This window comes from Centruroides vittatus, unplaced genomic scaffold (assembly GCF_030686945.1).
Source record: "Centruroides vittatus isolate TY-2023 unplaced genomic scaffold, ASM3068694v2 contig_4, whole genome shotgun sequence".
Classification (NCBI taxonomy): Eukaryota; Metazoa; Arthropoda; class Arachnida; order Scorpiones; family Buthidae; genus Centruroides; species Centruroides vittatus.
Window position 1 is genome coordinate 4,570,490 of NW_027122214.1, and position 27,814 is coordinate 4,598,303.

General features: G+C 30.3%; 1 protein-coding gene across 1 annotated transcript in view; it reads left to right on the forward strand.

Annotated features, from left to right (window-relative positions):
- LOC136976306 (dnaJ homolog subfamily C member 11) overlaps positions 1 to 27,814 on the forward strand; it is a 73,731-nt gene that overhangs the window by 33,428 nt on the left and 12,489 nt on the right. Inside the window, exons 5-11 of the mRNA XM_067271552.1 lie at positions 1,700 to 1,761; positions 9,496 to 9,670; positions 11,698 to 11,765; positions 12,648 to 12,712; positions 14,832 to 14,956; positions 22,994 to 23,073; positions 23,508 to 23,624. Of these exons, the coding sequence (XP_067127653.1) occupies positions 1,700 to 1,761; positions 9,496 to 9,670; positions 11,698 to 11,765; positions 12,648 to 12,712; positions 14,832 to 14,956; positions 22,994 to 23,073; positions 23,508 to 23,624 (692 nt within the window). The remainder of the gene's footprint in view (positions 1 to 1,699; positions 1,762 to 9,495; positions 9,671 to 11,697; positions 11,766 to 12,647; positions 12,713 to 14,831; positions 14,957 to 22,993; positions 23,074 to 23,507; positions 23,625 to 27,814) is intronic.

Below are 27,814 nucleotides of genomic sequence, written 5' to 3' on the forward strand. Positions count from 1 at the left end.
TGTCTAAGGATAGACTATTGTGAGGTTTTGACCAGAGTCTGAAACCTTGACCAAAATCTGTTTTAAAGGAAAATGTTGTTTTATATAAAATGCTCTTAGTAGATAAAATATCATGAGATCAGGAATTTGACCATTTTCTCCAACGATTGTGAAAACATGAAGATAGAATGTATAATAAAACCAAATGTCACATGACTGCAGCTGGTAATATTTACAACTGGAGTAAAAATGCTTGACTCTGAATTATGGGTGAATTCATGACAAATTCAATAAACATCTTTGGTCAGTGTGTGATCCCCAAATTCTGTCTTGAATAATCCTGGTAACAAACTAGGGACCAATTGGACAGGTAGAGGATGAAGATCATGACCAACCAGAACATTTGATTGGGATGCAAAGCCTTTAAGAGACTCCAGCTCAAGGACAGAGGGTGATTCTCCCCACTAAGACAGCAGAGATTTTTCCACCAAGGAAGCAAAAGGGATTTTTCCAAAGACAAAGCAATTCTCCCCAGCAAATTCTCACTAAGCTGACGGAAGGGATCCACCAGAGGAGAGTGATTCCTCTAAGACTGAAGCACTCTCTGGCTTAGATGGGAACTTTTATCCTGGATACGAGAAACAAAAAACTGTGTTTTTCTCATTCTCCATCAGTGGATAGTCTGTCTAGAACACTGATCTGCTAATAAAAAATATATATACATAATGCATCTTTAATTTAAACAGGAGTGGAATGAAAGTGAAAAGTAAATATTGAATGTTACTAATACTAGAAACTTGTAGGAACTAGTTAAATTTTAAAAATGGATAATTAAAATTTTTTGAGTTTTCTATTGAGTTTCACTTAAAATGATTCATGTGTATATATGAAAAAATCTTTTTGCACAGCTGATGATTAATATCCATGCATTTATACAAAAATTTAATAAAAGTTTTTAAAAAATTTGATCTTTAATTCATCATTATTTATATAATTTCATATGCAATTGAAAATAAACATATTACATTTACTAAAAATGTTGTTTAATGTCATAAAATATTGAATTTTCTCACTTATTGTATCACTTAACAAAAAATAATCATTTATAGCAACATTATAATGTAGAACACAATTCATGTATAATCTTCGTATAAAAATTATTTTGGTAATAACTAATAAATGATCAAAAGAAATTTCAGACTTCTTACAATCAAATAATTTTTTTTTTGTAATAAGTGAAAAAGTAATTAATTTTGTTAAATTTATGATTGAATTTAGTTTTTGTAGGGCAGGAGTCAGGATTTGCTTATGTACTGTATATGTGACTTAGACGCCACTGAAATCAGTTCATCTGGCAATCTTGGCTAGATAGTAATATAAAGCAACATTCACTCTACATAAGTGCACATACTATAATAATAATAATACTTTTATAAGCAACTACGAGATGATATCCAGTAATGTAATTTAATAATTACAGTATGAATTCCAGTAGAACATATGGTAAAATGTATTAAAAATCATATAATTAGTTCTTTATCTGTTTCAATATTTTTGATAATCTTTCTGCAAAAAAAATAAATAAATAAATAAATTACCTTTGAAAATATGAAAAATGATTTCAAACTCTGGACTGTAAATATGCTAATTGTTCAAATATGGAACTTTTACTATATTCTATATTAATATTTTTTTTAATATTGCAATATTTATTTATTAGGGAACTGTGTCTGTTGGTATTGATGCTACGGGACTTTTTGAAAATTATGAATATGAAGACGGGTATGTATAGCATGTATTCATACAATTATTACATTGATATGTTAGTGTATTTTTTTCTTATATATATATATTATATTATATTATTATATATACTATTATATACTAAGCAACAATTAAATTTTTAGTATTGTCATATTATTATAAAGAATGATAAAAATCTCAAAAAAATGAAGAATTTGACATGAATTTAGATGTGCAATCAGGATGTTCAACTGTCCTCTCTTGAACTATATTATTCTCCTGTTGTCCTTTTATTAATAGTGTCTTCCTTTTGAGTACAATTTTATTTGTTTAATTTTAATTTATTGTCTTTAAGATATTACAGACTATGTTCCAATATTTTATTTTCATATTCTAAAGTAATAGTTTCATCTTTTTCATTCACTAGAGTAAAAGAAAGAGAAAGCACTACTATTAATTAGAGTTGGGCAAGAAAATAAAATTTAGGGATTCAATTAGGATAGCTTTGTGCAACAATTGGTAATAATTCTAAAGGTGGATGTATATGTGTGGCACATCAAGAAAAACAGCAAGTTTCTGGCAGAGATTATCATCTGTTGTTGTGCTGTTTGATAGTCCAGTAAAAGTAGAAGCCAATCCAAATTTTATGGCATTTAAGCAATTGCTGTACTTCCAACAGCTGCAAGCTGCTAGCAAGTTCTATAACATTGATTCATTGAATATGATCTGACATTTTGAATTAATACTGCATGATCTTTTAACATGGTGGAAAATTTGAAAGTAGATCTTAATGTAGAAAACTTGGAAATAGGTCAAAAAAATTTATTAATAGTTTAAATTATTTTATTTTCTTACTGAAATATTATAACATGTAAACAAATTATATTAGCTAATTTGTTTACATGTTAAAAAGTCAAAATTTGCTAAATTACAATTATTTTTCATTTTTGTTATAGGATATCCTCAGATTATTGCTTGAAAGAAAACAAATATAAAAATTACATCATAAAATTTTAAATACATTCAAACAAAATTACTAATAAAACATACAGTAAACAGTAATAAAGTTGAACTATTCATGATGTAATGGCTATAATTATTGAAAAAATATATCATAATTTGTAATATGTTATGTTTATTGAATTATGGAGGTATAATTCAAATGTTTTTATAACAAAAGAATCTGTTTTAATAACCATCAACCTTATAATTAATGATGATAGGGCCGCCCCTATCTTTTGCGGGGTCCAGAGCAAATTGAAATTGTGGGGCTTTTTCTAAAAATAAAATAATTATTAGTAAAAAATAAACTAATAAGTAAAATAATTAACATTAACTTTTTAAAAATTTATTTAAACAAAATTGCGGAATTTATGAAACAAAGTATAAAAAAATATTTTTTTAAGCCTGTATGTTTGTTTTTATCTTAATTTTTTTAATGAACCTTTTGCATTATTTTATGAAATATTAATTTTGTGAGCTTATATTTCAGCAAAATGTTTTATTAAATCATTGCAATTATTTAATTTTTCACATTTTATGCTCAATAGATAAAAGTGCCAGATTTGTTAATCGTTCTTGTGACATTGTTGGCCGTAAATAATTTTTAATTAGTTTTAATTTAGAAAAACTTTTGTTCTGCTGATGCTGTTGAAATCAGAATTGTTAATATTCTTAAACTAATGGCCAGATTTGGAAAAGAGTCATGCATATTTCTTAGCATATTCAGGCACTGTACTGGTGTTGCATTTTCACCATTAGTACAGATCAAACAAAAAATTTTAATTTCTTCATATAAACCGGCTCCATTTATATCACTATTATCATCTTGCCTTAATTTTAAATCTAAATCCATGCAAAACTTTTTAAGTTGGTCGTCTTCCATTGTTTGTAATAGTGGAATATTGTAAAGAAAACCGAAAATATTAATATGATTTTCAATTTGTTCAAATCTTTCTTGTAATGATGATATGGCTTGATCTATTATTGCTAAGAAATAATTTCTGTAGAACTTTCTTTCTGGGTCATTTACACATTCATCTGCTCTTGCTCCTTCATAATCAAATAAACATTTACATTTTCTTATTCTTACAGTTTTTAATTTGTTTGAAATATTAGTTTTTTCACAAATATTATTTGCTTCCATTTTAGATTTTAAAAAAACCATTTTCTCTAAATTCTTAAAAAAAAATCCATCAACCTTTTTAAAAGCTTAGTTACTAAACTTAAATCACAATTAGGTTTTTGTACAATTTTACTTACTGTATTGACTGTCAATAATAATTCATACCAAATAACTGTAGATAAAACAAATTCAAAATTAATTGCTGTTTTGCTTTTTTACACTAGAATCCTCTGTCACGTCATTTAATTCTTCTAACGCTGTTATAATTTTGCCTAAATCAAATCTAACTGTTTTCACAAAATTTATTCGGCATTCCCAATGTGTATCTGATAATGGTTTGAGTTGAATTTGTTAAATGTTTCATTATAAAATATCCCACCTGTGAACAGACATGGAAAATAGTGTATACAGTCTTGAAAGTGTTCCAAAAATGTCATAGTCGTAGGAACCAAGGAAGCCGTATCACCTATTAATAAATTTAAATTTTGCACAGAACATGACACAAAAAGTGCTGTCGGATTTTTTTCCAAAATTCTTGCTTGTACGCCTTTTCTCTTGCCTACCATGTTAGCTTCATTGTCATAAGCTAGTCCACGTGAATTGTTCAAAAAAATATTTAAAGTTTTAAGTTGTTTACATAATTCCTCTGATAAATCAAACCCTGTACTTTTCAGCATACGAAATAAACCAATAAAATAATCATTAATTTCAACTTCATTTTGTTCTTGTTCGTCAGGCAATTCTACAATTCGAACAATGAGAGTCAATTGTTTAATACGACTTTTATCAGTAGTACAGTCTAACTGTACTGCATAATATTTTCTTTTTTATTATTTCATATTTAACTTTGTTGCCAACAGATTGATTATTTCATTTTGAATTTTTCAACCTAAATAATGATTGATTGTTTCTTTATCTTTGATACATCATATGTTCTGCCATTCTTGCATCAAATTTTGAAATTAATTTAATTAAACCTAAAAATTTACCATTATTTTTTGTAAAAATTGTCTGATTTGTTCCACTAAGTGCATCGTTGTTTTTAGCTAAATATTGTATACAAAATATAATCTTTCTAAGAACTTCACACCAATATTCTGCATCTGAATTTAATTGTCTTTGATGAAAACTGTCAATTGTTTGTTGACAAGACTATTGTCTTGTGTATAAAATGGTACTGCCGGTTCATGTTACCAGATTATAGGTATGAAGGAGTGCATGTCAAGAGTTGATATTTGACACAGAGTATTAGGTGCCCAAATGATTCGCTAATAAATAAAATCCAGACTTGTAGGTAGTCAGGAGACCGAGAACCGAGTCAAAATAAAATACAAAATGGCAACCCACTTCTACAAACAGGCAAAATAGGCACCTCACCCCACTGAAGTCAGGTGGGGAGAGTACCACCCGCAGTCATTCTAGGAAGTGAACTCTGATCTTAGGACTGAACACATATTTTCTTTGTTAAATGAAATTTGTAATCTAATTTTGTAAATTTGGAAGTGCTTCAAATATGATGTTAAAACAGGGTTTTATGTCGTTACAAGTGGGTTTTTTAACATTATCTAGTACAGTCAAACCTGTTTTTATGCGGTGAATAGGGACCGCATAAAAAAAGTCTCACGTAGAAAATAACTCGAAACCGTACGAAATAACTAGGAATTGCTTTTTTAACTCCTTGGGCCTTTTTCTGCAACACCTAATGGGGAAAAAATCCTCTAAGAATTTTAATTTTTATATTAATTAATTATTTCCACTTAAATACGAATCTAACATTAAAAAGTTAAAAATAATCGTTAAATAATGATTTTATTTGATAAATATAGCTGCAGGAAGTGTTATTTCATTTAACAAAATGTGAAATTTCACACCTGCAGTCTAAAGCTGGAGGGCAGCTAACTTACAGCATCTGTTCAAATATAACATAATATTTATGGTTTTTATGCTATTAAAATAAGAGGGGACCGAAATAAACGTATGAGAAAAAAATTTTACTGAATAAAAAATGAAAAAACCTGCTGATGTCATAGAAAACAACCAATAGAGTTTTTTAAAAATTTTACAGGAGTCAATTATGTTCCAATTTGATTGAAATTTTCATATACCGCACAAAACAAATCGCACAAATAAAAATCGCACAGAAAAAGACCGCACAAAAACAGGTTTGACTGTATAGTAAAATCGTGGGACTGATAAAAATTTGACGTGTAGGGTAGAGGGCGCCAGCGTGCAACCTTCACCCTCTGATCTCATTTTGCTCCCGAACTCCAACAAGGAGAGACATCTTTTTATTTCATTTAGTTAACCTTTCGATTCGACAGCTGTGCCGATCTTGGATTTATGTTATATCTCAACACTATTGTAAATATTGTGTAGCCGATACAATTTAAGTAAATTACCAGTTTCTCAGTTAATTTTTACCGGCAGAACAGAAGACGCAGAATACGTGGTCAAGGTCAACAGACAAGGTAGGACGCAACCCAGTATTGTTTGTGTAAAATAAAAAAAATAACTTGAGACGATACAATAGCCATGATTACTTTTTTCAAAAACGAGAAATTTTCGTTAAGCATTGACAAAAATTCAACCCAGGCTGACAAGCAACGGAAAAAAATTTCTACATTAGATAGGTTAATTTCACCGAAAATGCATCGTGGATGACCTGGTGGTCGTGGCCAGCGAAATTTGAACAATCATGCTCAAAACCAGCGAAACCAAAGATTGGAGAATGAGAACGAGATCTGCCTTGAGCGTCAAAGTGATTGCACTTAGTAGTGAGTCTAGGAGACATAGTTTTGTCCCAAATATGGCTTTGCCATTTTATTTGTTCTTTTTGCAACTTGTTTTTTAGCTCCATAAAATCTTTAAGTGATTTTTCTGTGTGGCAATGATAATTTATGTTCATTTAAGCAGGTTCCCAGGTGCTTCCAGTCAGAAACACCTTCATTTACTAATGCTAAAGATGATCTTGACAATTGATTAGGATATAAATAGCAGTAGAAACAAAATACCTTATCTTTTAGTTTTGAATAGAGAAGCCAGTTTCTGCAATATTTTTCTCCATTTAAATGTACTTTTGTATTATAAGATATGAGGTCTGTTCAAAAAATACACAGATTGTTTGAATTGCGCGGCTCCAGTTGGTTCCAGGGGAATCCAATTGGTGTCACTAGGTTTGTACAGATCTTCTGGTCATAAAGCCATTTCCCGATTACAGATATCTTTATTTCTTGATTAGCTACATGGTTTTTAATAAAGTGCGATTTTTTCGTTTGTCAGATTTCAGAATGAATGACATGAAGGAGCAACGACTTGCTGTGAAATATGTGTTAAACTTGGAAATGAAGGTCTAATCGTTCCAGTGACATTGAAACGAAGGTCCAATCGTCCCAGTGGGTGGGTGAAACGTCCTCCAGACTCAAAAAAGCTCACCAAGTTCTATCCAATGTCAAGGTGATGCTGACAGTTTTCTTTGATGCTAAGGGTGTTGTTCATCACGAGTACCTCCCCAAGGGTCCACAGTGAACCAGACTTACTACATTGATGTTCTGAAACGTCTGAGGGACACCATCTGTCGCAAAATGCCAGAAATGTGGAGGAGTGGCAACTGGTTTCTCCATCACAACAATGCTCCAGCCCATTCAGCCCTCAGAACTCGTGAGGTTTTGGCCAAACATTCGATCATTGTTCTTCCCCCACTCCCACTCACCTGATCTTGCCCCTTGTGACTTTTTCTTGTTCCCAAACTCAAAAGACCCTTGAAAGGAAGAAGATTTGAGAGAATTCCCGAGATTAAGGCAAATGTGATGAAGGCGCTGAAGGACATTACAAAAGAAGCATACCAGGACTGTTTCAACAAGTGGAAACAACGTTGGGATAAGTGTGTGCATTGGGAAGGAGAGTACTTTGAAGGGAACCCAGACATGTAACTTCTACATAAAGTACATTTCGTTTTATGACGTCAGTCCGCGTATTTTTTGAACAGACCTCGTACATTAAATTTTCTACCTAGTTCATCTATGGGAAAATTGTAATTTTTACTTGAACAATGTTTTTATTAATTAATAATAACCTAATTTTCTCAAAAGGGTGTTATGGCCAAGTCTTCCAATATGGTTGATAATTCTTTAGTTTCCTCGTTTGTGCTAAGAAAAAAATTTTCTTGATCTTCTTCATCATTTATAGCTCCATCTTCATTTAATAATGAAGGTAATTCTTTGTATGTAATTTGTAACTTTTCTTTATTTTGTACACTAGTGCTAGCTATAGCCAGATCGTTTTCTTCATTATCAGTTTTAAAATATTTTAAAAGACTATCTGTTACACGACTTTCTAAATCTTTTTTTATTTTCAGCACGTTTTCTTTTCTGGTTACCACTTAAATAATTTCTATTTTTATTACAATCTCTACTTGTACTCATTGCTAATGTTCTAAAACCTAGAAAAAATAGAAAATAAAAAATGAATAAAAAAATAGAGATTAAAAAATAATATAATAATTGGAAAATTTGAAAAACTAACTTGTGTCAGTTAGCTCCAATCCCAAGTTTCAGATTTATTATTACTATAACAATGTTTTACTCTGCTGTTTTACAGTAATGAAGTGCTGAACGAAGTTAAATTAAAAAAAGTACCATTAAGCAGCATAAATTTGTTCAGTTAAAGCATTTATTAGCTTACAATATGCCTAAGTGTATAAATGTTCTATGCTATTGTAACTACACCAAACTGACTGGGCACCTAATTTTGTTGGTAGATTACATACTGCCAACTTACAATTTATGTTATAAAAACTATTTTTTTCTTTATTATTATTTTGATTATTTTTAAGGTAATTATTCTTTCATAAAAAGAACTACTAAAAGAACACTAATAAACACAAATATATTTGAGTTTATACATTAAACAGTTATTCTTTCTGTAGATCATAAAATCAATTAGTAGCAAGGTTATATCAAGAATCATGAGATTTTTCCAGTGTACCTTACAATTATACTTTAAAATTAAGTTTTAAGTTGAAATACAAGTTGTTACATTTTAATTATAAAACATTACTATGCTGCAGCCTCTTAAGCATGGGGCCTGGGGTGGTTGCCCCAGTTGCCTGGCTCTCGGGGTGGCTCTGAATGATGATGATGATGATTTTTTGTTTATCATCATTATTATCGTTGTTGTTAATAGAGGAGAGTATCTTCATAATCCAAATTTAACCCAATTGTTTTTATTTTGTTATTTATTAAGAAATGTTTGACTGTATTTTTTTTTTTTTTTAAATATGAAATATACATTAATCTGTTACTAACTTTGCAATGCCGTAAGTCTGCTATGCTTATTACATTCTTGCTGTACAAAGTGAGAAATGTTTTATTTAGCAGGACAGTTATAAAAGTTTAATACCTTAAATGTCTTGAACATTTATTTACTATGAATGCAAACAATGACATTTGAAACCCTTTGTTAGTATTGCCAACTCTAATTTTTGCCAGCAAACTTTTTCTTTGATAACTCTGTATATTTTATAAAGAAAGCTAAATATTCTTATGAAAAATTTTACTTAAAAAATCTTAAGAACTCTGAAATATTAAATATATTTTGTATAAAACTGCATTATAATTTGAGTCATGAAATATTTATAAATTTTATTTCAGATTACTTCCACACATGGAAATCAATAATATGACAATTTCACAATCCATTGAATCTCCATTAAGTTCTAAAGACACATTGACTCTTCATGGAAATATTACATCACAGAATGGAATGGGAAGTGGCAGTATAGGAACTTCTGTTCGCCATGTTTTATCCACTACAACATGGACTGAGGTATAACATTTCAGATTTTGTATATTAATTACTATAAAATATACATGAAATAATAATTGCTTCTATCACTTTTTATATATCTATTTTAGTAATACAAAAACTTCAAACAAAATTTTAATGCATAATTATGTTATTTTTTCCTTTAATTCAAATGTTGAGTATCACTTTTGCATTTATTAATATTATATATGAATATAAATAACAACACAACAAACCCGATAATATTAAACCATTACGTCATCTACTGTCGTAAATAATCAGGCTACAAACGATAAGGATTATAAAGCCTGATAGTTTACGGCAGTAGATGATGTAATGATTATATATGAATATAAATAAAGTAATATACAATAATAATATATTACACAATGCCATTAATATACTTCACATTAAAGTATTTTGAAATAATGAAGAATTCTCCTTTTCATACTTTGTCCATTATCAACCATTTTTTGACTAGTTAAGAACATTCAGTTTACCAGTCAAATATCAACTAGTTTTAAATAAACTGTATTCTCCTTTTTTTCTTCTTTTGTACCTTTACATATTATTCTAAATTCCTGCAATATCTTCAGAAACAGCATCAATGCCAGTAGCAAATGCTTTGACCATTTAACATAAGTCAATGCCTTTAATGCAACAATAAAGAAGCCTTGGATATTAGTGGAGAAGTGGTAAACAAAAATATACAATCTATACTACTTTTCATTTATATGCAAATTAAATTTGAAATTAGATAATGATATAACTTTTCCAAACTGCAGAAATTTAAAATTTGTTAATGATACAGATAGTTTTTAATTATACCTTTTTGAAAAATTTATTGTTTTTAAATTTACATCATTTTATTTACACTTATATTGAAAAGAGATTTTATGAATAGAATCTGAAATGCATATTTTGCAAATTAAAATAAAGACTTTAGAAATCTACCAGTGTTGTTTGGCATGAACTTTCCACAGGGAAGTATATAATACTGAAATGATAGGAAAGTAATGAATAATAATAACCAATAATTTAGTTCTTTCCCTGAATATTATGCTTGATATTGTATCTTAATGTATATAAAGATTCTAACATTATATGAAATTTCATTGTATCTGGAATGACTATTTCTTGCACTTTTATAACATATTAGATTTTTTTGAGGGTTGAACATTCTTGGAAATTTACATATAAGAAAACAAAACTAATAATAATGTAGGTCCAAGTTGGGTAATATGGCTCAAAATCAGTTAATCAAGATATATTTTGAAGAGCAATTAAAATCTGTTAGGAATACATCATAATTTTCACTTTATTGGAAGTAACTTAATCAAGAATGAGCAATTATTTATTGTGACATCGTCACAATGCCTGACTAAAATTTTTAATCACATTTTTAATTTATTTAACTTAAAATATATTCTCTCCACCTCAAATTAGCAGTGACTTGCCCCTGTATGTTATACTTTTCCTTTAACAATAGAGTTGTGCTGGTCATCTATCTAACACTTTTTGGGGGAAAATTTTTGAATTGAAATAACATGATTTCCAGTTTGCATCGAAAGTTTGATATAGTTAATCAGGACCTCCTGCCCCTAAGGTTTCCATATCTGATCATTGATTTCATCTAACTCTGTTCTTGAGATTAAGGAAAGACAGTCAGAACTTACAGGTTTCAATTTTTTCAAATTGCAGCACAATAATTATTATGTAGCTGTTCCAAACTGGTTTTAACTATTTTTAAAATATATATTGGTTAACTGATTTTTGGATAACTCTATTTATAATGACTAAATAACATTAATAGATAGTGCATAATTGGACAAAATTTGATATTTAAAACAGATAAAAGTGGAAAGTAATTGAAATTTATTGAATGGATGAATTTAGTAATTTATCAGTTAATTTGATAATTTCTAGTAGGTAAAAAACAAATTTTTTTCTTAATTAAAAGGTTATTTGATAGTGCTTTTGATATCTTTATATTTTTTTTATTGTGTATGTGTATTAGCAACAATTAAAAATTGCATTCTTTATTTCAGTTTGAAGTGGGAGCTGGACAAGGTTTCTTGAGTTCTTTAAAGGTGTTCCATAGAATATCAAATAGATGGTAATCAAAAGATATTTATCATATTAGAGAGTAGAGATTGTGTATTGGTTGAAAAAAAATAATTTGCATTTAGTTATATAATATAAAATATATAAGAAAGTTCTTGTGGTATATGTTTAATATGGTTTTTGAAAATGCTGTGAATTGTGCTGGCCATGTTCCTTTTATTTTTTTATTTTTTATTTTTACTGTAATATACTGTAAACTTCAAGTATAATTACATGACAAACAATCAATTTATATTTAAACAAATCCTCTAATAATAGTCAGTATAGGTAGACTCGAATAAATTATTCCAATGTGGCTGGATAGGTGTCCATTGAGATTTTAGAATAGATAGCCACTCAACCCACTCTAGTACCATTCATGTTTGGCATACAAATAGGGAGAGTTTGAGTTGAACAATAACAACAGTTGGAGGAACCTCAAATATGTAGCTTGGGACCAAGGAATGTATCTTATGGGATGTAGAATTTCTTTTAAAGTTGTTTTCACTTGGGCATTACTGTTAAATAGGTGTGTGTATATGTATATATATATATATATATATATGTATGTATGTATTGTGTTAGTTGAAGCCTGTTTGTGTAATTTATTATAAAAATATGGCATTGTGAACATTACAATATTGTTTTTTGTAATAAATTATTTATATTTGTATATAGATGTGCTTTACTTGCATTACTTTTATGTATAAAAATTATTTATTAATTGAATATATTAATTATTTGAATTTGAATTAAATTTAAATAAATTATTGAATAATTTATGTATTATATTATGTTGTTTAAATAATTTTTACTTATTTAAAAAACTAATAATGATATTAATAAATAATTTATTAGTAGCAACACAATTACTTTAACGTGGTTTTCTTTTTAGTTTTAGCAATATGCAAGGAATTTTACAATTCACACCAAATGGTATTAGGCCTGGATTAAGCACAAGTAAGTACATCAACTTTATATTTTATGACCAGTTATACATTTTTTGTCAAACTTGATTAGTTTCTGTTTTATCAATAATATTAATGAAGGCATTTTAAATTAATGAGATTTAATTGAAAGATTGTAAATTTATTATATAAGAATTATAGATTTAATAAAAAGTGTTTTGCTGGGACAATAAGTATAAACTTAGAAAATTTTTAAAAATTTTTAGTGGACAAATTCTAAAAGTGTCCTTTGTAATTCCTTTGTACACCATCAGGAAATAAGAAATAAATAATTTTACAGCAGAGTTAATCTTTATTTGGAGAATTCTCATCTGCTTTGCATCAAAATATTATGAAGGAGGACATTTTTACAGTTCATCCACTAAAAATTTTTAAAAATTTTCTAAGTTTATACTTATTGTCCCAGAGGAAAACTTGTTATTAACCTTTCAACAGTGGGTTAGTCACATATGGAGCTATCCCTATGTAGTGGAGAATAAACGTGGGAAATTTTTAATGTATTTTTCCACGTGTTTTTTTCTCATTACCGTTTCAGAAAACAAGTTTGTAAACAGTTATGTCTAGTAACAAAAAGTCTTTTTTTATTGTTACATAATCCTTTTTTTATGTGAATTTTTTTTGTGGTAGTTTTTGGCACTATTATACATTATAAAAATATACATTTAACCACTCAGCAGTGACCAACAGATATATCTGTCAAGGGTGATATATCCATTGGTCACTGCTGAGTGGTTAAATGTATAATTTTTATAAATGTCTAAGCTGCCATCATAAGGCAGATTGTAACATATTTCATGTTGAGGCTGACGAAAAGCTTCCAAATAAAGATCAACTCCACCATGAAATTATTATTTCCTGATGGTGTACAAATGAGGACACTTTTACAGTTTGTCTACTGAAAATTTTAAAAAATTTTCTAAGTTTATCATTATATAAGGTTACAATCTGGACCTTATATCTAATTTTAGATAAATAGTTCCAAAATTTGACCAAATAAACTTGTTAACAATAAAATTTAACATTTATAAAATTTACAGTAGTTAGTTTATAACTCGCAAATTTTTGTCAAAGTTTTAATTGACACTAATGCATTAAATGATACAACAATAATTGTAGAAAAAATTATTTAGTTCTAACAAAATTAATTATTTTAAACAATAGCAGCAAAATAATTTAACAACTTTTATTTGCTAAAAAATGCTTCTTAACTTCTAATTTAGATCTAACTTACAAATTGCAACTTTTCACAAACCAATTACCTACTCATCATGCTTGGTGTTAACTGGGAATTACATTTTGGCTCTGCTTTTAGCAGCCTTTAAAGTACTGAATACATCATAAGTCTAAGTTTATTGCATGTTCATCTACACACTTATTTGCTAACAATTATTTTACAATTCTTTCTTACTGACAATTATTGCATCTTACATTTGACAAAATATTATTATTTTAAGTTGATTAGGTTACCCTGTGACATAATCATTCAATGACCATTTGTAATATACCAAATTATAGATAACAGGTCCCAGTCAAAAATGGCATCAGTTTTTAAAATGGAGATCAATTTTGAATGAAGGATGCAGGTGTTTTACCCTTTCAACAAAACAAACTCCCCAAAATAAGAAAAAACTCAAACAAAATATAACAACCCAGAAAATAATGTTTAGGATGAATTCCTTACAATTAATGTTTGTTCCTTTTTTATTGTAACTCTCTATTATAACTTGTATGTTTAATGAAAAAGTTTTAAGCTGATTAGAGAATGTTCAAAAATGTTTAACCAACTTCTTTACATACCAGGTGATCAAACAAAAATAAAAATTCTGGAAAGAGGCATAGAGAGTTTTCCAATACATTGTGAATCAAACTTTATAATATCATGAACCAGTGGTGCAATAAGCATGGCAGTTCATGATGATGTCAAACTTTTCATGCTATTTCTTGCACATTCTATTTTCATTTGATCAGGTTTTATGATTGAAAATAATATACATTTTAATATGTTATTGAACTTATACACATTTTAAATAATAATAAATTGATGTGTGATCAATTATTATTTTTAGAATTTATTATTTATAAAATATTAATTTATATTATTCTTGATTTAGTGATAGCCAGACAGCTTGATAAACATACAGTAGGTTATCTTACTTGGAAAACAGGACACAGATCATCCATGACTACAACAGTTGTGTGGGATTCCAATGTTGGGCACTTTGTTGGTGCATTGCAAGTAAGTATATAAACTTTATTAATATTGTTTTTAATGAATACAAATAACCAATATTTATGATGATGATAAGTTAAATAAAACCATAGAGATAGTGAAATGAAGATGTTTCCAATAATTTGAACTTAAATTGTTTTTATATTAATGCATGTATGTACACTAGGGTGTCCCTTATTTTTCGAATATTTTTTTTCTAACGCATAGGGCCTAGTTTTGTTTATTTTACCCTTAAATACTCCCACAATAAATTTCAGCTCATTTTGATCACTAGAACCCGACTTGCACCGAATTGCATTTCCATACATATGGCGCTAGAGAAGTGGCACGTATTCACTTTGTTTGCCATTCTAACACAATTTGTTGGGCTATTAACACACAGGTATTTATCAGGTATGGAGACTCTCCATATGTGATAAAGATCCACCAATTTCTTGACACAGTTATGTATAGATTTTTTAGGTATTCTAGCTTTTTCCCAAAATATGATATACTCGCGTATTACAAGTTTTACGCTTTCACTCACAGTTAGTTTAACTTTGCGAATGTTAAAAAACAAAACTGTAAGTACTTGCCGATTTGATGGTAATTTTGCACCCGTGATTTGGTGGTTTATCTCTCCAACTAAGAAAATGTGCTTTTTAGTGCTTTGTAATTCCACTGACATCTTCGAAAAAACTGTGTGTGTTAATAGCCCAATAAATTGTGTTAGAATGGCAAGCAAAGCAAATACGTGCCACTTCTCTAGCACCATATGTATGGAAATGCAATTCGATGCAAGTCGGGTTCTAGTGATCAAAATGAGCTGAAATTTATTGTGGGAGTATTTAAGGGTAAAATAAACAAAACTAGGCCCTGTGCATTAGAAAAAAAAATATTTGAAAAATAAGGGACATGCTAATGCCCACCTCAGAAAACAAATGATCAAACATCAACTTAAAATCTTTACTGATTTCTTAAATTGCAACTAAAATGCAGTAAAATTTCTATATATAAGTAACAAACTAACATTTTTAGAATATAAAATGCTTAAAACCTCACTTCTTGATCACCAAACAATTGATATTTGGTTGTTTTATGTATAAAATAGATAAAGACCAATTCAATTGGTAAATATATATTAACATTGTCAGAGAAACTAGTAATTGAAAATGAATGAATGATAATGAGTAAAATATATGTAATGATAATAAATGTAAATAGATGATATTATTATTAAACAGTTGTATCGTATGCAGTAACATTTGCAAACTGCATACCATAACATAAATGTTGTTTTTTGACACTTGGCATGCTTTTCAAAACATCTATACATTATTTTGACATAAAATCAAAATGACTTTCTTGTAAACAAACAACATCACTAAAACACGATACATTATAAAACTACAAGCCAACCAATGCCATATGTCATCAGGCTAGATAATGGCTATAATACTAATAAATTATGAAACAATTGGTACTAGATTATAATTGAATTTAGATTTGGTTCTAAATTATTTAATTAAAAATTATAATTATTAAATTTATTAAGAGATGGTGCCTAATGCCTCTCTCTAGTTACCAAATTGTTTCATAATTTATTAGTATTATAGCCGTTATCTAGCCCGATGACATATGGCGTTGGTTGGCTTTACTTTCTTGTGTCTCAGTTTTTTTGACATAACCAGGCTCAGTTTGTTTTCTGTCTGAACATGAACTAAGAATTCAGTTGAAATGCTAGCAAGTCAATAATAATGTTTCAAGGACATCTATGATGATTACCTATCACTGCTGTAAAAAGAATTTTAAAAATTTGTATGTGCTTATGTTTGTGCTAGCAACCTTGTGTATGAAACTAAATCACAGACCATTGATTTTTATTACATTTATTATTTCCTCATCTCATATTATATAAAATAAGAAAGTTGATCAAAATCAACCAATCAAATTTTCAGAACAAACTCAATTTTATAAGCCACATAGAAGAGACTAAGTTAACACTCCACCTCAAATATAAATTTTTTCCTGTAAATATCTGTTGAAAGATATGTTGAGAGACATACATAAAGATACACATTATTCCACTAAGTTTGGATATTAATTAAAAATTAAGACACATTCTGCAAAGTATGGCTGTATTTAAATAATCTGTGAAAACATTTTCATAGAAACAATCCTCATACCGGTACATATGATGTCCATTATACCTTCTTAAGCCTTTTTTCGAATTTCCGGTACTAAGTACTAACATTAACGACCACTTAACTAACGTTTTCGATCGCCTCCGCGATCTTTGTCAGGTTTTATTCGACGGTTTTCGAGATAGAATGCAATAGAATTCTTTCAAAGTTCAAATCGAAAGAATTCTATTGCATTCTATCTCGAAAACCGTCGAATAAAACCTGACAAAGATCGCGGAGGCGATCGAAAACGTTAGTTAAGTGGTCGTTAATGTTAGTACTTAGTACCGGAAATTCGAAAAAAGGCTTAAGAAGGTATAATGAAAACATTTTCAGTTAAAAATACTAGTTTACATTAATGATGTATAGTTTTTCTTGCAAATACTTGAAAGAAAATCATGTAAACTACACATTCTTGTAAATATGTTTTTCTAGAAGCAAATTTTTCATTATATCAATATTTTGGCAGGCTAAACAAAATTATGACCAAACAAGTGATAAATTTGTCTGATTTAAATATATGTTTAAAAAAATAATTACAGAAATATTCTTTTTAATAATTTTTTAGTTTGATTAAATAGATGTTAAAATTATTTAAATAAATATTAAATGAAACAGTAAAATAGGAAATTTAAAGTATAAAATGAAATTGACATTTATTATAGACTGTATTTTAAGATATTTAATTAAAAATTTTTTTTGTACACAAAGTTATATGCATAGAAAATTAAGTAGTTTAGAACTATTAAGTAGTTCAATCCTTATGTATATATTTAATTAATTTTAATGCATACTATAGCTCAGTGGTGTAGAAACTGCAGTCTGTGGGCCTTTTGTGGCTTGTAATGTGATTTTTCTGTGGCTCATCAGCAATTATTGACTACAATTTTAAGAAATTGAGTCAATTTGTTTAAATTCATTTCTCACATTCTCATTTATAAACCAAAAGTTTCTGAAATATCTAATTTAATTTTAAAGATGAAATAAATAGAAAGAAACTTATGTGGAAATATAAGAAATTACAGGTACATCACCGAATTTCTGGCATCTGATGGTCTGACACCTCTTTTAATCCAGACAAAACTACAAGAAGGAAATTGAATTCTGGCAGCCATAGATGATGATGTGTATAGGGCATGCTTATTTACATTATTTACACTGCACATGTTAGTGCTGATACTGCAATTTTGTGATATTCTTAAGTTTATTTTTGTGACCAGAGGGTTGGCACCAGACTGGTGATGCCTACGTCAGGACTGACACCACTGTATTTGTTAAGGCAGATACAGAAACCTTCGGCTGCTATTCGATTGTGCGCAAGCGGTTGCATATGTAAACACTAGGAGTCTGGGATGGAGACAGACCAAGAGACAAGACAGCTGAAAGAACTTCAACTAGAACAGCACACTTCAACTTATTTATAAAGGAAAAATACCTGTTTATTTATATAAATTATTTGCATGTATACATAGGATAACAGAGTTCTCTCTAGCTTCAAAGAGCGGCTTAAATCAGACAAAGCTATATAGTGTAACATGATTACATATTTCAGTTAATGAGTTCCTAGCCGAGAGAGGGAGCTTACAATATTATGCACGATGTGAAATACTTTAATTGGAGCATTGATTGTTGAGATTGTAGATGAATGGGATCATTCTGGATCATGGAGAGAATTCAAGTTTGTGATGTCGGCTTGTCAGGTTTGGAGAATGGCAGAAATGGACAAGAATGGTGGTTGAGAGATTCGTGGAAGGGTGGAAGAAAGGATCGGCAATGGAGCACTCGCATAAAAAGGAGGTGGATTAGCAAACTCCTGGAGTCTTGGCAACGACCTTCTTGTCCTCGATTCAATCCTTTTATCGGGAGTCCTCCCCCTTTGGTTTCGATGCCTTCTTTTTAGCCTTTTAGCCATGTTACTAATTTTGACGAATGGTGAATATTTGTTGTTAGTTCCTGGTGACACATTCAATGAGTTTCTTGGGAAAGGAAGTGACTCCGGGGAGAGAGATGTGATCATTCTCCAGTAATTAAATTGAAAAAATTTTGTTTTTACTGGGTTTTGAACTAATTTAAATTTGAAAGACGAAGAATTTTCTCTCAAAAATTTCGTCAAGTCTAGTCTCTCACATTTTGCTTAAATTGAACCCTAGTTATGGGTTTTAAGAGAGATGAGTGTGTCAGTGGTGGTGTCAGATATAAACACCAGTTCATATCAGTCCAATATGAAGTAGAACTATTGAAAAAATAGATCATGTTGTTTCATGTATAAGCTGTGTAACATTATGGTGTTAATTCATCAACTATTTATCATAAATGAAACAGTGTACTAATGTATTAATATACCATACAGCTACCTGTATTTCATTTATTTGTTTATTTAATTTACATTTAATATTTAAGTTTCTAGCAGTCTATGGTATACCTTAGAAACATGGGAGATATATAATTAGATGGAGTATGAAGAGTATAAGATGGATTATATAATGAGAATGAGTTAGAGGTATGGTGTTGAATTATTACATTACATTACTGTGGTTTGTCTAGCAAAGTGGTTAATCTGGCAAGACTTTGAAACCAAGGATTCTGAAATTCAGTGGTGTACTTGTATTAGTTTTTTGTTTGTTTTTTGGAATTACTTTTTATTTATTAAAGGTTAATAATACTGAAAGACATAGGAGTAAGTTTTTAATTAATTTTGATTGCAGACTATTTTTGGAATGATGTTGGAAACACACAGAGAAAATAATAATGTATTTTTCTATTTTCTACCATATTATCACCATGTGTGTGTGTTCACACATGCATGCACACACAGACACAGTACTTTATAATAAGCACAAAGCTCAAACAATTAGGAGTTGAAAATTGAAATTTGGTACACAGTTAGGGTGTGCCGTGAGCATGCACAATAAGGGATTTTTGGAAATTCCCCCATGAAGGAGAGGGTTGAGGATTACCTTGAAGAGCTGTGCTTCTTCTGTACTATTTTAGATGCAGTTTTTTGTGTTTTTGAGGAAAATTGAACATGTTTTTAGACCCATCTAAAAATTCTCTAATTAGCCTCGGAAAAGGGGGGACCTAATTCTTGCACCTGGTGAAAATGGGTAAGATTGGTTATATAACTGTAAAGGTTATCTTACATAAGGGTTTTTCACACCAAATGACCAATCTAACATATTTTGAAAATTCTTTATTCTTCTACTGTATATGATTTGGAGAATTTTTAAAATGTGTTAGATTGGGCACTCAGTGTGATAAACTCTTACTAAGATAAGTTTTGTAAATATAAATCAAATACTATAATTTAATATAGTAGATGGATTAGAAGTATGAAATAATCTAATAATCTTTGCTGTTATTTTTTGCCCGAGCAATGCTGGGCTCATCTGCTAGTACAGTATATTTCCAGTAGTTTTACCAATGTGGTTCTCATAGTTGACAACTTCTTTTTCAGCATCTTGTGGAGAAAAAGTTTCCACATCCCTATTGTAGATGATGTAACTTAAACATTTGGAAATGAGTTCAAATGTTAAATCATTTATCTTGAATTATTGTGAAATTCAAAATATAAAATACAAAAATGAATGTATAAAACTTTACTAAAAATGACAATATGATATATTTAATAAAATTCAAATTATTTTTTCTTATTTTCAGTGAAATCAATGAAAACCTAAGTAGAGAAAAGGAAGTTTTTTAGCTTTATGCATTGTACTTCTTTCTTAATTGAGTATAAAATTCAAAATATAAGGTAGAAAATTAAAAGTTTTGTTTGGATCTTACATACTGTATTTACTTTATTCTAATGTTTAGCCAATTTTCAAACCTTGAAACCAAAGGTAGTCTGTTACTATAAAGCATGTCTGCACCAAACACTTAGGTACAATACATGTAATCTCTTGAAAACAATTTTGAATAAAACTAGATATGTAAAGGCTAGAGAATGATGAGGTAGCTTGAACAGAAGATGGTAAAGGAAGCTAAATAATAGACACTGAGTGATGGAGAGGAAGGAAGTTGAAGGGCTGTTGGTGTAATGTCATATGGCAAAGTGGTAAATAGAGTTTTAAAGTTACATTCACATCTAGTGCATCATTGATTTTAATGTCCTAGATCAGGGATGGGCAACCTTTTTTTATGTGAGGGCCGCACTAACGTGGGCCGCACACACGAGAAAAGAAGGGGAAAATGTCAGTAAATCACAATTATTTATTCATATATAATTATAAATTAGCATAGGTATATTTAATATAGCTTTTGGCACTGATCTAAACGTAATATATCAGAAATATTTGGTTAAATATTAGTCACTGCTAGTTTTAAATTAATTTCGATGTGCCTGTCAGCCGGTTTTTTGTTTTAATTTTTACTAAGTTCATTGTGAAAAAACTAGTCACAAATATAAGTTGTAGAAAATAACGCTTGAATTTTTGTTGAATATCTCGTTAAGCCGGGAAATTGATATATTTATTCATATTTTATGCCATGCGGGCCGCAAAAAATATTACTATGGGCCGCATGCAACCCGAGGGCCACGGGTTGCCCATCCTTGTCCTAGATGTGAATGTACTCAAATCTAACATGCACTGTTAGATTTGAGTAAATATGGTTCATAGAATATTAGAGTAAACATTATTAGATATTAGTAGATCTAGCCTCGGCTACTAATACGCTGTTTACTGTGCCAATAATATTGCTTATAAGGTTGAGTGTATTAGTTGCATTCTATGCAGTCATCATTTTACTAGCATTAGGTATTACTGTAGATAATATATCCCTTAATGGGGCTCTTGAGAGCACTCACTTCAGGAGCACAGATGACAATTAGCTTCTCCTTGTTTTGTTTCAACTGTCAGTATATAGCTGCCTTTAACTTTGTATTTTAATTCTTTTTTCTGTCTTCTTTTTCAGTCTAAATTCGGTTAGTCCTAGTTGTAAGTTAGATTAGGGACTCAGCTTGGTTTCCGGTTAGGATATGATAGGTTAGGGCTTGTTAGCTTTAGTTGTCTGGTTAGGTTTGCCCTAGGTTATGATAGGTTAGTTTAGTTAGTTATTAAGTTAATGTTAAATAAAAAAAATGAAATAAATAAATAATAATAATAAAAAAGTTGGGGTCTTGCCTGTTTGGCTCTGTCGGTCCATTCATCTCGTCTAGTTTGTCATTGTGTTCGTTTCCTTTTCACACTGTCTGTCTAGCTGTTAAGTAGTATTAAGATTTGCAATTGCATTCAGTTTTATTAGTATTAAGTAGATATAAGTCTTCCTACTAACAGCTACTTGGCACTAACTTCTACACTTAGCTACTGGTGTTCGCTACACTCAGGTTTTCTTTTAGACCCTTTGGGGGACTACAGCCTTGCGGCATAAACTGCATGCCAACTTCAAACATAGAGGGTACTGTAGCCATATGTACACCATTCAGAAGGATCCTACCTTTCTCTGTTGTCTATCTCCTCTCCCTCCTCCTTCCCCCCTTTCCCTTACCCTCTTTTCTGCTGACTAAACACTTCGTGTACGGCCGATGTCTTTCATGTGTATATGTATGTAGACAATATAACATTTTCTGCTCTTCTTGGGAGTTTTTTATGCTTTTAAAATAGAAATGTGTATTTTAAAATGTCTTTCTTTTCATTCGTCATCAAAGATAGCATTTTTTGAATGATTGTCATAAAAAGTTGGCATTTTCCAACAAGTTAGTGAAATTGCTTTACTAATACATACATTTTAATTTGCATATTTACATTCATTAATGTATATAAAAGTACAAAAAAAAGGCATTATCTAAAAACATAATAGAAAGCTTCAAAATCACATTGTGATTTTTATTTATCAGAAATTTATTGAATTTTTGAAATTTTTCTCCTGTTTTTTTTTTGTTTAGTTTGGTATACCTGACACATTCATCATGGCAAGCTACAGTCGGAAGTTGCACGAGGATGGACAGATTCAGGGTTCACTAAAGTGAGTTCTAATAGTAATTCTTTGTTTTCAATTACCAAATAGTTTCTCTGTTACTTATATTACTATTACTTTGTATATATTTTGAGGCATGTGTTGTTATTTTAAAGAATTATTTTAAAAAAATGTGTTTTATGATTTGTGATGGATATAGCCATGAGCTGCAATCCAACTTGCTTAAGTGCAAGGAGCTTCTTACTTGACATTGTTAATCCTGATGCTGGATAAGATTTCTTTAGAATTTCAAATATAACAACACCTGAACACTTATTGTTTCAATCAATAAATAGTTAAGAAATAATTACATAATCAAATCATAGGATTTTTTAAGTATTAATTTATTTTTATTGTATTTTTTATTAATGATTTCCTAATTAAATTTTTTATTTATCTTTTCTTTAGCAAATATAAAACATTTACAATAATTTTAATTCTAGACTGGGCACATTTGGAGTACAAGTTGAGTATGGATGCGAAACTAAGGTATCAAAGCACAGTGTCTTGGGTGCATCCTTAGTGGTTAGCATTCCAGCTGGAGTGACACTTAAAATTAGGTGAGTTTTATAAATGGCTAGATTGTTCCTTTTCTCTGCAAAACAAGCATTTCTATGATTTCCACTTGTCTTCTCTTACATCCATTGTTCTCATTCTTGAGAATGTGATTTCTGAATTTCAAACGAATTCTGTTAACAGCTGCAAATGATAAATATTTATTGGATGTTAATCAAAAAATTAATAAATGAATTTTACATTTGTAAATCATGCCAGCCTACAGTCATTCATAATATACATATTGGGCCAAATATAGATTTACTCTAGTTTTGTAATTCTTATTTTGAAAAAATTAGGACTTGAATGTAAGTCAACATTTTATTATTAATTTTATTTCCTACAAAAAATTTAGCAATTTGCATTTAAAAAAATTTTGGAAAGTTGTTGAAACAATACTTTATAAGTTTCATCTTCATTAAAACTTTCATTTCCATCATTTCTGTTTTCTATTTCACTGCCACCATAGACCTTAAGTTTCTTTAAAAAGTATATCATCATCTGTTTTGTCCAAGTTGTTTTAACACAACATTTCTTCAAATCTTTGTGTCTTCACCGACTTTCTTTCATAATTCTGCTGCTGTTTTAACTTTTACAAGAATTATGTGGGATTTTTATAACTTTTTACCTGTGATTAATTATGAAAATTGCATTCAGTTATATTTTTTTCTTTTGAAAATTACTTTAGAGAGGATTTTTTTGAATTTGGAATTTAAAAATATCTGAAAATCAATTAGCATATATGAATTTTTGACTGCTTTCTTAGTAATTTTTACAAATCACATTTGTAATTGTGCTGTTCACTTGCCAAATTGATTAACTCCATAAAACAAAAAGTGGAAAAAGTGACAAAGTAATATACATTCTTTTTTAAATTCCTTTTAAAATATAAATTCAAATAAACATCATAGAATGTATTGTTGTAGATGTAGCTTTTATTTAACAATATATAAAATGTGTAAGATATCATAGATATACTAAAATTATTATGTTGGGTTAAGTGAGATATACTCGGTTAACACCGGTGGCTGTGTACTATGCCGGACCAAAGTCAAGGCATAGTAACCAAAACAGAAATTAAAGAAGTGTATCAGTGTGTGTGTCTGTATTCAGGAATTTTCTCACAATATGACATGTATTCAATATAGTGGCCTTCTGTAATGTGATGTATGTGTTTCTATTCAATTCTAATGTACCCAGGCTTTTGTGTAGTGTGTGTGGTATGACACCTGTAGAGGAGAGAACAACAGGTACAATAAGCACCCTATCCATCCTCCACAGATGCCTTATTTCCTGGGCGAGTTCTGTGTACTTGCTAATTTTTTCAGTGCATGCGTTTTGTATATTGTGAGTGTTTGGAATGGATATGTCTATAATGTATGTGATTTTATTGTGTTTGTCAATGAGTGTGATGTCTGGTCTGTTGTGGTAAATTGTTTTATCTGTGATTATGGCTCTGTCGTAGTACATTTTGTGCGTGTCGTTTTCCAATACTGTCTGTGGAATGTATTTGTAGTATGGTTCGTGGATGTCCACTAATTTGTGTTTCTTTGCAAGCTCTTGGTGTATTATATTTGCTACTTGATTATGTCTGTGTAAATAATCTGTCTGTGCCAAGAGCTTGCAACCAGAGGTGATATGTTGTATAGTTTCTGGCATGACGTGACATTTTCTGCATGTGTCATTTGTGAGTGTTGCATCTTTGAGTATGTGTTTTCTGTAGTTTTTAGTATTTATGACCTGATCCTGTATGGCAATCATGAATCCTTCCGTCTCCCCAAAGAGGCATCCCCGAGCTAACCAGCTGTTTGACGCAGTTTTGTCAACAAAATCCTGGGCCAGATCATAAGGATGCCTGCCATGGAGTGCCTTTCGAGCCCACGATTGCTTAATGGTGTCTATGCTTTTTATATGTTGTGTTGTGTCCATATGATGTGAGTGTAAGTTTAATGGTGTGTTATTCGAGTCTGCTAGAGTTACTGCTTTATGTAATTGTGATGTTTCTTGTTTTTTGTAGAAAAACTCTCGCAGTGACTGTATTTGTTTGTAGTGAAGGTTAACTATGTCAATCAGGCCACGTCCGCCATCTTTACGTGGAAGGGTTAATCTTTCTGTGGCAGATTTAGGATGATGTTGTTTATGCTTAGTAAGTGTTGTTCTTGTTTTCCTTTGGAGTTGCTCAAGATCAGTATGAGTCCAATGTATAACTCCAAAAGAATATGTGAGTACTGGGATGACATATGTGTTTATTGCTTTAACTGTGTGTTTTGCATTTAACTCTGTTCTGAGAATAGCATTTAACCTACTTTGGTATTCTTTAATTAATCTTTGCTTTATTTGTGTATGTTCTGTTAGTTTGGCCTGTTGGAATCCTAAATACTTGTAGAACTCACCCTCTTCCATGGATTCAATAATGTCTCCATTTCCAAGTGCAAAATCTTCTTTCTTCAGGATTCCTTTTTCTATGTGAAGTGTTTTGCATTTATCTAGGCCAAATTTCATTTGTATGTCCTTGGTGTATGAATGTGTAATTTGTAGGAGTTGATGAAGTTGTTTTTGTGTGGATGCATAAAGTTTTATGTCATCCATGTACATGAGATGTGACAGTGTAAACTGTGTTGTTTTTTCGTGTCTGATATTGTAACCATATTGCGTGTTGTTTAACATGTTGGATAATGGGTTCAGGGCTAAGCAGAACCAGAGAGGACTCAAGGAATCTCCTTGAAAAATTCCTCGCCTAATAAAAATTTGCTTTGTTTGTATAGAAGTGTTACTAACACTGAGATGTAGTGTTGTTCTCCAGTGCTGCATAGTGTTTTGAAAGAATGCAATGAGTGATGGATGTATTTTGTACATGTGTAGGATATGTAGCAGCCAACTGTGTGGAACACTGTCGAATGCTTTTCTGTAGTCTATATATGCCATGTGTATGTTTCTGTGTTGTCTGTGTGCTTGCCGTAGAATGACTGAATCTATGAGTAACTGTTCTTTGCATCCCCTGTGGTTTCTACGACAACCTTTTTGTTGTTCTGTTAGAATGTCGTGTTCTTCAACATGTTTGTATATTTTGTTTGCAATACAGGATGTCAATAATTTGTAAAGTGTTGGAAGACATGTAATTGGTCTGTATTGTGTGGGGTCTGTGGTATTGTTGTTTTTAGGTTTCATGTAGGTGATGCCCTGAGTAAGAAAATTTGGCATGTCTTGTGGATTGATGATGATGTGTGTTAGGTGTTTAGCTAGTTCCTGGTGCAGTGATGTAAACTTTTTGTACCAGAAATTGTGAATGTTGTCTACACCAGGTGTCTTCCAGTTGTGTGTTCTGTTAACAGTGTATTGGAAATCATGTATGTTTATTTCAGCACAGGGCATAGTTGGTATGTTGTGCAAGTTTCTGTTCTCCTCCTCGATCCAGCCTGCATCAGCATTGTGCGTGACAGCACTGGACCAAAGAGAAGACCAATATGTTGTGAGTTCTTCTTCTGTTGGTGTGCCACTGTGCTGTGTATCAGTGTTTGCTTTGTTATTAATTTGTCTGTAAAAGAGTTTTTCATTGTTTGTAAATAATTTATTTTGTTGTTTTCGTAGTGTACATGTTTTGTAACGTTTGAGTCTACGTGCTTTGGCAGCAAGTTTTTGTTTTAGTGTATCAATGTATTCTGTAATGTGTGTGTTGTGATGTTCATGTTTTGTATGTGTTTTTATTTTCTTGAAAATGTTTTTGAGCTGTTTCCTTAATTTGGGTGTTATGTTGCTTTTAGTGTATTGTGTCAGCCTGCCTAATTGCTGTCTAATGTCATTTATTTGTATTTCTATTCTTCTCTGCCAGGCAGGCTTGTGATAGAATTGTGTTTTCTGTGTATTTGTCTGTGATTGTACTTTCAGTCCATGGTGTGTCACTACTGTGACTGCCCCAGCATAAACTAATGTATGAATGTCTGCGAGTGTAGAAATTGAATGAATGTAGTGTGGTAGTAAGTGAGTGTTTACGTAATTTAGTGTTTTTCCTACTTCCTTTGATGTGTTGATTTTTGGTATTCGTGGTCGTTGTGTGGGATCTGTGCCTGTATATTTAGTGAGTGTTTCCTGAAATATAAGTGAGAGCGTATTAACTAAATTCATGTCTATGTTATCAGTGATGGACAAGGAAGTGTCTGTAGTATCATTAGTGTTAATTGTTGTATGTGTGTTATTA